Raw genomic sequence first — 14456 nt, forward strand, 5'->3', positions numbered from 1 at the left:
AAAAAACCTACGACGTGACCGCTGACAATTGCCTATATCTATATATTTTGGGTTAATTTAAAATATAATTATTATTATCTTTATTTAAAAAAAATATTTTTCAGTGGTCTTACATTTTTCACTTAATTTTGATTATTAAAGGTAGATAATGTTGAAAAAAATAATAATATCAATAGCATCAGTTGCTAGATTATGTGCATCAATTACAGAAAAAAGTATATATGGTGTGGGTTAAAAAAAAAGCATAACTATATATGGAGTTAGGAAGTGTTTATCAACGTTGATGTATTCAATTATGTTTACCAATATTTTATCAGACAAACATGTCTCTCATAGTCTGTCCGATCAATGTGATTTACCTGACTAACATAATTTATATACTAGTGTGTTCAGTGGCAGAGCCAGAAATATGGCTATGTCCGGGCTATAATTTTAAACTCTAGAATCTTTTAATATTTTAAATTGATCTACCCGGGTTAATATCATATTATTCCAAAATTATATAAAATTTACAAATACATTTTTTAAAAAAAATTGGACCAGACCGGATATACTTGCAGGTGGTTCCGGCACTGAGTGTATTAGTCCGACGGTTTATCTAATGTATAGCAAAGAACAACTATGGGTTTTATTGTAAAAAGTTGTACATATGGTTTAATCTATGGGCAATTTGGAGAAAAATACACTTGTTTATGATTTATTTAAGATTCAGTACCCAGGAGTTTTTTTTTGTATTTTAATACCTGACAAAAGATCAACTTAGTTTTTAATACATGTTTTATGCATTTTTATCTTTTTACCCTTTTAATTAATAAAAATGATATAAATACCTATTTTCTATTGGTCATCTTCTATTTCCACTCATCATTCACAATGCATTTGGATGACATATAAATTAAATTTAAATATTTTTTATTTAAAAAAAATTCGCAACTAATTGAACTTTTTGAAATACTTAGTTTTACTTGACAAATACTTAATTTCAATTTTAAAATACTTGATTTAGTAAATGAAATACTCAGAATGTGTATTAAATACTGAATATTCGAATATGCAACGCAAGTTCACCAAATGCTCGCATTTCCATCCAAGATCCATTTGGATGACATGTCCATTTCATTTAATTATTTTTTTTATTATTAAAAAAACAAATTCGCAACTAAGCATTGAACTTATTCAAGTGTTTAGTTTTACTTGCGAAATACCTAATTTCAATTTTAAAATACCTGATTTGGTAAATGAGATACTCAGAATGGATATTAAAATACTGGATATTTGAATATGCAACGTAAGTTCACCAAATGCTCGCATTACATCCAATATGCATTTGGATGACATGTTCATTTCATTTAATTATTTTTTTATTATTTTTAAAAAAAAATCGCAACTAAGCATTGAACATTTTGAAGTACTTACTTTTATTTGCGAAATACCTAATTTCAATCTTAAATACTTGATTTGATAATTGAGATACTCATAAAAATTAATAAAATACTGGATATTCTAGTAGGCAATGTAAGTTCACCAAGTACTCGCATTTCTATCCAAGATGCATTTAGATGACATGTACATTTCATTTAAATATTTTTTATTTTTAGAAGAAAAACAAATTTGCAACTAATCATTGAACTTTTCGAAGTACTTAGTTTTACTTGCGAAATACCTAATTTCAATATGAAATACTCAGAATGAGTATTAAAATACTGGATATTAGAATATGCATCGTAAGTTCACCAAATGCTCACATTTCCATCCAAGATGCATTTGGATGACATGTTCATTTCATTTAATTATTTTTTTTATTTTTTAAAAAAACAAATTTGTAACTAATCATTGAACTTTTTCAAGTACTTAGTTTTACTTGCGAAATAACTAATTTCAATTTTAAAATATTTGATTTGGTAAATGAGATACTCAGAATGGGTATTAAAATACTGGATATTCGAATATGCAACGTAAGTTCACCAAGTGCTCACATTTCGATCAAAGATGCATTTGGATGACATGTTCATTTCATTTAATTATTTTTTTATTGTTTAAAAAAACAAATTTGTAACTAATCATTGAACTTTTTCAAATAGTTAGTTTTACTTGCGAAATACCTAATTTCAATTTTAAAATATTTGATTTGGTAAATGAGATACTCAGAATGGGTATTAAAATACTGGATATTCGAATATGCAATGTAAGTTCACCAAGTGCTCGCATTTCCATCCAAGATACATTTGGATGACATATTCATTTCATCTAATAGTTTTTTTAATTGTTAAAAAAAAATTCACAACTAAGTATTGAACTTTTTCAAGTACTTCGTTTTACTTGCGAAATATATAATTTCAGTTTTAAAATATTTGATTTGGTAAATGAGATACTCATAATGAGTATTAAAATACTGGATATTCGAATATGTAACGTAAGTTCACCAAGTGCTCGTGTTTCCATCCAAGATGTATTTGGATGACATGTTCAAGTACATTTCAGCAGCCACAAAGCTTTGAAAGAGAAAAAAGGCTTAGAGCGAAGATTTGAAGATTTCCGGACAATGTTTTCGAGAGAATAGCTCATGATAGGAACGAGTAGTATAATCCGTGGATTTACAATTTTCAGAGAAATATGAAGTCGGATACACGTCGATAGTCATAGTCCAGTAGGTCGAAAGCTATGGGATTTAATAAAACGATATGCAATTCACCATTGATAAATAATTAAAAAGATTTAATTACTTCACTGTTGAATTAGTTTGGCATAGCTTGAGAGGGCGTGTTTAGTTGGATATGAAATCTCGTCGAAAGCATAGATCATTGTCGAACGAATTAAGTAGATTAACGAGGGGTAGGTGAACCGAGATTCCCAACAAATTCATTTCTCATTGAACTTTAATCAATCATTCTAGCTTATTTATTTCATCATTTAATCCTTGAACCATTTCATTAAGTTTTTATTTAATAATCGTAGTAGTAAATAATCATCTGAAATATCGCTGCTACAAATTGAATAACTGAGAATAATAATTGAGAAATACAGTCCTTAGACAATGAAAGTTTTGGTCAATCACTAAGCATGGAACATTTTGACATCGTGCACTTGCGATTATTGAAAGTCCATGATTATATTATTACTTGACATCGTGCACTTGCGATTATTTCGAGCTTGAATATTATTAATTTTTACTAAGAATTTTACAATGAAAGTTTTGCTCGATCACTAAGCATGGATTACATATTCATCTTATTTAATATTTTTTTGGTAAAAAAATTCTCAAATAATCATGAAAATTTTAAAGTACTTAGTTTTACTTGAGAATTACCTAATTTGAGTTTGCAAATACTTGATTTCGTAAATGAGATACTCACAATATGTCACGCACCGCGACCAGGGTTAGTCGACACCGGCGTTGTTCATCAATCACACAATCGAAAAACAACCAGCCTCGTAGCACAGTATAAACCAAAACCAGTTTATATCATAAATACCATAAAAATGGAATCGTCTTTACAACAGTACTCTGAAAACGATAAACATCTGCGGAAGCGTTTACAACTTGAATTAAAACTCACAAGAACATATTCTTAATTAAAATTCTTCATGCGTCTACTATCAGCCCAAAAACTGATGTCTGATTCTTCTTTCTCTATTTCTTCTTCTGATTTATCTGGGGAAGGTAGAGTAAGGGGTGAGTATTTTGGGAAATACTCAGCAAGTGGGGGCCGTTCGAGCACAACATAACAAAATGCATAAAAATTCGTAACACACACCTTTCATAACATGACTCATACCACGTGCACATCATTAACCAAACACTGAGATTCATCTACTTTCAATGGTTTACTGATATCAGTCCCTAATTTTTACTCCTCTAAGGGGGCGAGGCCGAATCGGTTATATCCCCACCGTATGAGGGACATATCATGGTTGGAATTCTCAAAGTGTCAGAACATTTACTTCATGCCGAAAATCGTACCCAGAAGGAGTAGAAGAAGAATTTGCACTCGACCGAATTTTAAAACACACGAAATGCATAACCGAAATTTACACATTTAAAACAAGCCCACTTACCTTGATCCTTGGATAAAACGTGAAGAACTAGGAAACCACAGAAGAATCATGCAACCGACACTTCGAAAACGCAACAACACCTCTACCGAAAAATCAGCCGTCTTGTAAAATTTCCTTGCACCTTATTGAACCGTTGGATCAGGCTCAAAATTTTACAGTACGTTACCAAGTACGTAATTAAATTATGAACGGTGGAGATCGAGTTTGGAAGTCATTTGGACCTTCTTAGGGACGAAAAACATAGGTATGATGTTTTTCGCCTAAAATCTAAGCAGTTTTCTTACTAAGGCTATAAACGAAAAACTAACTATCGGATTTGGCTGAAATTTGGATATGTTATTCAAAACATATTGAAGCATATTCTGAACGATGGAGATCGGATTCCGATCACCCGAGCAAGAGAAACGAATTTCTAAACTCTGACATAATTTTGATGCCTCGTGCAGAATTTTGGTGAGGAATTTCGAAAATTGGAGAGCAAAAACTCGAAAATTTGATGTGTAAATGAGATGTAAATTCTGAATGAAAGTTTCTTATATTTATAGGGGTTAGCTGCTGTCGTGATCGAGTGATATCGCGCGTTTGAATTCTGAATCAAATCTTTATCTAGAATCGATATCATATCAAATCTTATATCTTTATCTGATATCAATATCCTATCAAATCTTATATTTTTATCCGGTATCAATATCTTATCAAATCTTAGATCTTGGTTTATTTATCCCAAAATTAGGTTTATCATAAAAATTATTATCACTAGAAAAGTCGGGGCTTCACACAATATGCATTAAAATACTGGATATTCGAATACTGCAATCTTTACATGGAAAATTCATTAGTATACTTATTCATATCATTTAAATAAATAAGCATAGTTCATTATTCATCATGGACTAATTGAGAGATGCATTATGAACATAGTTCGTAAATGAGCTTGAAGTTTGCACTTTAAGCATATATATCGATTCTTGAATCAATGATTTATAAAATACTCATAAATATTAATTGACAATACTTTTTGATATTCATTGAATGACTTATTTGACATAATACTTATTGGTAATTATTCATTATATTTATTAGTATTTTTTATTTAAATGAGATAAATATGTCATCCAAATGCGTATTCCAAGGAAAGATAAACACTTGGTGAGCTTACGTTGCATATTCGAATATCTAGTATTCTATTACATATTATGAGTATCTCATGTACCAAATTAAAATTTGCAATCTCAAATTAGGTACTTCTCAAATGAAAACAAATACTTTAAAATTTTTATGCTTAGTTGTGAATTTGTTTTTTCTTTTACAGAAAAAATATTAAATGATATGAATATGTCATCCAAATGCTTATTCCATGGAAATATCAATACTTTGTGAACTTACGTTGTCTATTCGAAAATATAGTATTTTAATACATATTGTGAGTATCTCATTTACGAAATCAAGTATTTGCAAACTCAAATTAGTTACTTCTCAAGTAAAACTAAGTACTTTAAAATTTTCATGCTTAGTTGAGAATTTGTTTTGTTTTTTTATTATTAAATGAGATGAATATGTCATTATCTTCCATAAAAATATCAACACTTGATTAACTTACGTTGCTTATTCGAATATCTAGTATTTTAATACATAGTGTGAGTATATCATTTACGAAATCAAGTATTTGCAAACTCAAATTAAAATACTTCTCATTTAGGAAGTAAAATAAAGTATTGGTAGACTCGAATTAGATATTTTTTGTACTAATTTAGGTATCACATTTTAACTTCACAAATGACACATCAAAAGTCACTCAATATTACTAAATATATTTTTTTATATCTCGAAATAATCAAAATTGAGTCTTAAAATGGTAAAATCAAGTATATGTGAAATCAAAATAGGTACTATTTGTACCAATTTTAGGTAGCACGTTTTTTATTCACAAATCTCATCATCAAAAAATATTCAATATTATTTTCAAATTATATATTTTGACATACTCAATCGAATTTGAATATTTAAAGGTAAAATCAAGTGTTTGTGAACTCGAATTATGTATTATTTGTATTAATTTAGGTATCACATTTTTGTTTCACGAATATCATCATCGATGTCACTTAATATTAACTTCAAATCATATTTTGGCATCATCAATTAAATGGATATGAGTATTTACGGGGTAAAATAATGTATTTATATACTCTAATTAGACACTTTTTGTACCAATTTAAGTATCACATTTTAATTTCACAAATGACACAATCAAAAGTCACTTAATATTACTTGAAACTTAAGTATTTTCTTACACATTTGAAGTATTCAAATAGCCACGTCAAATATTTGTAACCCGAAAATAGGTATTTTATTGATCAAAATAAGTAATTTTTCTAATTCAACAATGAGTGAGAAACTGTGTTTTTTCAAACATTAGATGACATGAATAAGCCATCTTAATGCATTTTCAATGAAAATACCAACTTTATTGAATGTATTGTGATAGCTCGAAGATCCAGTATTTTCTTACACATTTGGAGTATTCAAAGAGTAAAATCAAGCATTTGGAACTCCAAAATAGGTATTTTGTTGGTCAAAATAAATACTTAATCTTATTTCATGATGAGTGATGACCTATGTTTTTTTTAAAAAAAATAAAATGACAAGGATAAGTCATCCTAATGCATTTTTCATTAAAATACCAACAATGACTGAATTTACGGTGAATGCTCGAAAATATATTATTTTATTATAAATTTAGAGTATTCAAAGAACGAAATCAAGTATCTGAAACCCCATAATAGGTACTTTGTATGTCAAAATAAGTATTTACTTTTATTCCATGATAATTGAGAAACAATATTTTGATAAAATTATATTTTAAATGGAGAAAAATGATATAATTTTGGTGGATAAAATAATATATTTATTTAAATAATAAATGATAAAAATGTAAAGTTTGCTTAATAGGTAGTTAAAACCAAATATATAGATTTGTCAGGTACTGATTTCTAGAAAATAATTGCTGGATACTGAATTTTAATGAAAACATTGACAGATGTATTTCTGGGAAATTTACGTTAATCTATTAAATATATATTTATAAATATATTATAAAAGTGTAATTGATTGGACAAAATTTTCGATGTGCTCGGATGTAACATTATATTATATTCGTTTATTTTTATTTATTATTATATACTATATTTGTGTGATTGTTTGTGGTGGCCATATTCTAAGATTCCAACAAGTTTGACCGAACAAGTAGCTGACCTCCAAGAATTCTCCCACAATTTGGACAAGCTGCGCAATTTTGTCACTGCACAAAGGAATTAAATTTTTTCTATAAAATTCATTAATCAGAATTGATTCAACTTCTGAACATATATCAAACTATTGGACAAAAATTGTGGTTTAAATTGACTTCAGCATCCAAAAATTGTGGTTTAAATTGACTCTATACTTACTGTTTTTATTTCCTTTAGTTAGTTTTCTCGTTAGAATGATTACATTACATTTAGGTATTTGTTACATGTGTTTATTGTAACGACTGATCATGCTTGATTTTCATCGGTTTTCGTTGTTGTATATCGTGAAACGGACATCCATTAAATTTGATTGAGAAAGAATATATGTTTTGAAGAATTGTGTGTTTTACAAGTATTTTTGCTTATTATGATAATAAAACTAAATGTATATTGTTGATCTAATTTTATCTTATTTTTCTCAGTTTTCATGATTAAATTAATTAAAAATTAATAAAACTGAAAAAAAAAGAAGAATACATGCAATTTTAACGTGTGGTTTGATCCAACCGACCTGTATCAACGGAGGAACGCACAACTATCAAGCTAATTTACTAAATATAAGTAGTTACAATCATACAAGGACTTATTCAAATAAAAGACTATTTCTTTTCTCATGACGTCTCTACGACGAATACATTAAATAGACTTCACTTGACGAGCACCACTCGTTTTCATTATCCTTCAACTCGAATTCTCTTCGATAACATGCAGATTGTCATATCTAAAGAACCTCACTTTCCTCTCCCGAGAAATGAATCATCAATTGCTGAACGCTTGTGCACCACCAGCAACAGAAAAACTCTTACAACAGAATGATAAAGTGGTGCTGTTTGAACATTTTCGTAGTAGTTGTCCTGACACATAATACGACACGGAATGAACAGTCTCATTTTGGCTCGTTATTTTTGCACCCAACCAACTTGACAAGTTCGCGACATAGAATACGATCTATGCAAGGAAGACATTGTTAGCATTAATATAGAACTTTGTTATAAAAAATATATAAATAAAATATTAGTGTATAGTTAAAAATAGCGTTGTTTAGAAGATGTAAATGTACGAGTCTAGTGGGTGTCCTCTCCCACGTGGGGTCGTGTCACCCCAGCAGTTCAATGAGCTGGATTTGATCTTTTTTTATTACTTCTTTTAAAAAAACTATTGGGTTTTACAATTTTATTTTAAAAACGAACCATTCTCAAAGTGGAATTTCTCAAACCGAGAGATCGTGTTAAGATTGAATTGCTAAAAAAAAAAAACACACACACACACACATCAGCAAGTTAGATGAATGTGGTAAAATGGACACTAGTAGAGCAGAGACGGTAAACGAAACGATGTCGATTCGAATATTATGTAATCTCTTTCATAAATAATACGAATATTATATAAATTTTCATCAACTCGATCCCGAAATCCAGATTACCCCACTGGTCGCGGATGATCATAGAGACGGAAAGAAATTCTATAAGAGAGAAATGTGTATTTACTGATCAAAAGCTTTATACAAGTTAATTGAGTTATTGACACACACTGCAACTAGTAGGACGCGACTTTAAAAAAAAGCATAGGAGTCTTGGACTAGACTTGAGGCGAAAAATTAAAAAAATGAGTTGGCGGACTGGGCGATGACCGCGGCCGACGACTGACGAACGATGGAAAAGAGCTGTCGCAGATGTGAAACATAAATAGGGGTGTCAATCGGGTCGGGTTTCGGGTCAACCCGTGAAATTTTTTTACTTTTTATTTTCAACCCAAACCTGAAGCAACCCTGAAAACCCCCAACCCAAACACGAACCCGTCTAACCCACATAACCCGAATTTTATTTATTTATTTAAAAAAAATTAATGAAAAAAAATCGAAAAAATAAAAAATAATAATAATATTTTAATTTAAACACATAATAACAAAATTTCCGATTTAAATTTAAAAGTTTAATTGTACAAAATTAAAGTATATATACTAGATCAAATAAACAATTGTTAAAAAAATATATAAAATAAATATTAAATGATGAAAATTTATCATATAAATATACAATAAATTTTGTTCAAACATACAATATATAAAAATATAGGTAATATTTTTTTAAAAAAAATTTTCTGGTCAACCCGCTACCCAACCCGAAACCCGTCTAACCTGGAACGAACTCGAACCCACCCAACTCGAAACCGACCCGAACTCGAAAAACTCCAACCCAAACCTGATTTTTTTCGTGTTGGGTCGTGTCGGGTCGTGTTGCATTTTGACACCCCTAACAGAAAGAACATAAAGAACATAAAGAAAAGAAACAGCCCATTTAAAAAAAATTTCCTATCAATAACAATTTGGACACCTTATTGAGCCGAACGGTTCATTCTATCCTACATGTAGGGGCACTACCCCATGATAGAATCAAGGGTCCAAATTTAACCACACATACATGGAATTCACTAATTTTTTTAAAATCACATATGTGTGTGAATCTTGTCCATCCAAATAATGTGGAGACAGTGTCCCCACATGTAGCATCGACCTAACCGAGCCGAACCCTGAAGCAATGGCTTTATTGGTCTTGTGACAGGCTGGGATCTGTTTAAATGGATCGACTTCCACTGCTTCTCGCCGATTTTGTGACATAATATTTACGACAAAAATAAATAAATTAGCTGTCATATCATTTCTCCTTTCTCAAGAGTATGTGATTAATGATGGATTTGATGCATTAGATCCAATTGAGAACTTTGGCCCAAAATCAAGGTACCCGGTCCATTAAAACTTAAAACCATTTGAACACCAAACAAACAAAAAAAAACTCGTTAGTATTACTTTTTATTATAAATATCGGTAAGATTGACTCGTCTCATAGATAAAGATTCGTGAGATCGTCTCACAAGAAGTCCTACTCGACATTTGAAACGCAGTTGAAAAATCTTTTTTTTAAAAAAATAAAAATATATTTGAAATCTATTTATTCGAATGGAACTAAGAATTCTTGATTTTTTTTTTGAATGATTTAAAACTTTTCAGCATTAGGAGTAAAACAAACAAAACAACACTTTTTTTCTAAAGAAAATTGACCCCCCAAAATTAAATGAATTAAGAAAAAGGGGGTGAGAAATTTAAAATATATATATATAGATAACGATCACTTTACCATTTATTTAAAAAATGAATGAATTTAATATAATCTTCTACCAAGTACATTTCTTCTAAGCCTAAAATATAAGCATAACTCAAACTAAAGTGGAACATTTGGAAGTTGAAGGATCGTATATGGCCGGAAGAAGGTATTTCCGGCCACTCGCACCATGCGCGTTGTAGCTACCACCGGTGGTCGTATCCAACAGCAAGTCTCCGGCGTAACCCGGGTAGGCCCCTTTCCCGTACACGCCAGGGCAAGCCGAAGCAGCTTCCAGTGGAGCAGTAGCCGGGCCTTGGTAGAACCCGTCTCCGAACGGGTTCGTGGCGGTTCCGGCCAAAAGCCCGGATAGAACAGTCACCACTCCGTCCATGCCCACATCATTGTTGGGGGATCCCAGTGGCGGGTTCTGCGGGCCGTAAATGGGCTGATGGAAGGGCCAAGCACAGTAGCCGGGGCACTGTGTCTCCGAATTTCCCACCCATATGTATGCGAATTTCTGATTCTTCCCTTCCACGACGGAGCTCTTGGATCCGTGGGTTCCGCACCTGTTCACGCAGAACCCAGCGACGGTGACATCGGAAGCCGTCAACACGACGTTGATGGCGTTCTTCTGGTCACCCTTCGACGCCAGCTGCACGATCTGTTTCTGCGAGAGAGATTTCCCGAGAGAGCATTTCTCGTCGAGGATCTGTTTGCCCAAACGGAGAGAGAGTGAGGATGGATTCTTGGAGTTTGCGAGGTGGTAGTATTTCTCCACGCCCTTCCACCAAGTGGCCACCGATGGGTTGCTTGGGGTGGAGGCGGGATCTGACAAGGAGGAGATGAAATCTGAGATGATAGCCGTTTGGGATGGCTTGAAGTGGCCGTACCATATGAGATTGACAGAGATGGTGCCTTGCAAGAGTGCACCTTTGTGGTAACGAAGAAGCTGGTCTTGAGCAGAAGACAAATTGAATGCAGAAAACAGAACCAAAAGCAGAGATTTTATAACATGGTTAGAAGCCATTGTAATGAAGGAGAATCTGAGTGAGCAGCTTCGGGGGAGATTGAAACTTTGGATTTGGTATGAAATCTCCATGGAAAGAGTGTGGTATTTATAGTATTCATATTGTGCAAGGAAAGTGAGGAGAAGGAGACTGACAGACAGTACGCGCTTCTTCAATTATATCACACAAAACTCTTGTTAAACGGATTTTTGAAAGAAAAAAGTTTGCGTGAGACTGGTTTTACGGATCGTATTTGTGAGACGAATATCTTATTTGTGTCATTTATGAAACCATATTACTTTTTATGCTAAATTAATACTTTTTATAATGAAATTATGGATATGGTTGACTCGTTTATATGTGACATCGTCTCATAAAATACTTATTTTTAAAAAAAATATCTTTTATTTGCAAGAGGTGTTGGAATTCAATCTGATATATGCTATTCGAGGTACAATGAATGCTCCAAAAGCGCAAAAGAACATGAAGCATCAGAGTTTACCCCACAGCGAAGATTTTTTAATGTATCTCCCGAAATGCCCTTCTCTTTTCTTGAACTATAAGTTCATATTACAAATAAAATTGAATTTAATTTTGTTACTAATTGCCTATTTTCCATCGCATGATCGTATGTCAACTTTACTGCTTGGTGCAAAGGATAGATATTCACATTCTAGCCTTCCTAATATCTTGGCTTGACTTCTAAAATAATCAAAGTTAAAACACAAAAACTCATTTAAAATTGATCAATTTTATAAGATGAATCTCCAATATTATTCGATTTATGAAATTTATTATTATTTTTGAAAGGAATTTTATTCCTTGATATATTTTCCTTTTTTTTTTATCTTTAATATTTTGCCTTTTCTAGACATGAGAATAATCTCGAAATTGATGATATGATATAAATTCAATATGTGATATAAGACTATATTTGATATGACTTATAATATTTTTAAGATATGATATCATAATATCTTTAAGATATGATATCACAATAGCTTTAAGATATTATCCTTGTTTTAAAAAGAGTTTGTTTCCTAATGAAATTGGGTTTCTATGTAAAATAGGACTCAAAGGAGAAGAAACGAAAGAGAGGGACGATATAGAGCATAAAACTTTCGGAGAGACAGAGATGCATTTGTACGAAGAAAATATTTTCTGATTGAAGCAATCTCGCGTCGTTGATAAAGTGTTGCTGTGAAGTGCTGACAACATCTGAAGACAACACCTAATCACTGTTTTGATTAGTGCGCTGATTTTTGAAGACTTTTTCACTTCTCAGTTGATGCATCCTATGTATTTTGGTTATACGATTTGTTAGAGGTTTAGGATGCAATTTGTTACTCGCCTTAATAAAGGAGTTGTTTTATTCTTTCACTAGTATTGGTTTTTGTAAACTTACAAGTTTTTCTAGTGAATTATTTTGCCCTGAGGCACCGCACAAGTATTTTATACTTGTGCATAATTTATCTCTCGTATCTCGTATTGTTATCATTCAAGTTGCGTGTCAGTGTGTCAAACTATAATTTCCGCTACATGTTGTCGTGGGTGTTACAACACCTACGCACAAAACCTACATTCTGATACACACAACACTCACCCTCGTCACATTTACTCTGTGGAAACGAAACTTTCAATTGGTATCAGAGCCTCCACTTGACGCTACTAAGTGAGATCCTGTTTTGTTTTGTTTTTCAGGTGGAAAAGGATCATGGAAGCATCAACAAACACTGTTTTTAGACCTCCCATATTGGATGGATCAAACTATGCATTATGGAAAGTAAAGATGAGGATTTTTATTAAATCAATTGAAGAAAGAGCTTGGCAGCGTGTACTTGATGGTTGGAGTCCACCAAAGATTGAGGATGCTGATGGAGACACTCGGCTCAAACCTGAAAGTACATGGACAATCGATGAAGTGCAAACGTCAAATTTTAATTCCAAGGCTCTCAATGCTATATTCTCGTCTGTTGACACAAGGATGTTTAATTTAATCACCAATTGTGTCTGTGCCAAAGAAGCTTGGGATATACTTCAGAAACATTGTGAAGGATCCGAGAGTGTGCGTAAAACTAGGCTAAGGATGGTGGCATCAAAATTTGAAAGCCTGAGAATGGAGGACAAGGAGTCTATTATTGAGTATGATAGCCGGTTGAGACAACTTTCTAATGAAGCTCACAGTCTTGGAGATCACATGTCCAATGAAAGATTGGTGAACAAAGTTTTAAGATCTTTACCTGAGAGATTTAATGTCAAAGTTTGTGCAATTGAAGAATCTAAAGACACTTCAACAATCAACCTGGATGAATTAATGAGTTCCCTCAGAACTTTTGAGATGAATCTTGATTTACAAAATAAGGATAAAGGGAAGACAATAGCCCTTGAAGTTTCAACTGACTCTTATGATGAAATCCTTCAAATATTTAAAGAAGTGAATGAATCTGATTTAGGTGAAGATTATATCTCTCTAATTACTAAGAAATTCGGTGATTACTTGAAGAAAATGAGAGAGAAGAAGAAAATTGGACAAAAATCTGTGTTGCCCAATATCACCACTTCTGCAAAAGCTCAAAAGTTTACTCCTATGAAAGGACAATTTCGACCAAAAACTGAATTGCAAATCCAATCAAATGTCAGAAATTTGGACTCAGTACAATGCAGAGAGTGTTCTGGATTTGGACACTATGCCAATGAGTGTGCCAATCGACTTCGGAGAAACAAAGGCATGGCTGTCACTTTGAGTGATGAAGAGTCCGATGATGATCAAGGATCAAATGAATATGAAAATCACACATCGTTGTGTGCTGTGATCAAGGAGAAGCGTTCAATGCAAATCAATCCTTTAGGTGTTGTCACAGGTGTTGCAATACCTGGTCGCAACATCTTTTCAAATTCAGCGTGTCTTAATTCTACAACCCTTGGTGAATCAAGTCAGTCTGAAAACCAAGAAGTAGATGATGATGAAGTCACTCTGGAAAGTGTGCAAATAATGTATGAAGAAT

The 14456-nt window shown here is 32.1% G+C and overlaps 1 protein-coding gene across 1 annotated transcript; it reads right to left on the reverse strand.

The window, feature by feature from the left end:
• Nucleotides 1-10456: 10456 nt before the first annotated feature.
• LOC142551438 (protein PHOSPHATE-INDUCED 1-like) lies at nt 10457-11528 on the reverse strand. The gene has a single exon (XM_075660673.1). It carries the CDS (start codon nt 11469-11471, stop codon nt 10557-10559), a length of 915 nt encoding a protein of 304 aa, XP_075516788.1. The 5' UTR covers nt 11472-11528; the 3' UTR covers nt 10457-10556.
• Between the last annotated feature and the right edge of the window lie 2928 nt (nt 11529-14456).

The sequence above is a fragment of the Primulina tabacum genome, chromosome 7 (genome assembly GCF_025594145.1).
Source record: "Primulina tabacum isolate GXHZ01 chromosome 7, ASM2559414v2, whole genome shotgun sequence".
Lineage (NCBI taxonomy): Eukaryota > Viridiplantae > Streptophyta > Magnoliopsida > Lamiales > Gesneriaceae > Primulina > Primulina tabacum.

Coding starts and splice junctions, on each gene's coding strand:
- LOC142551438 (XM_075660673.1), bottom strand. CDS start 11,471: ATGGCTTCTAACCATGTTATAAAATCTCTGCTTTTGGTTCTGTTTTCT.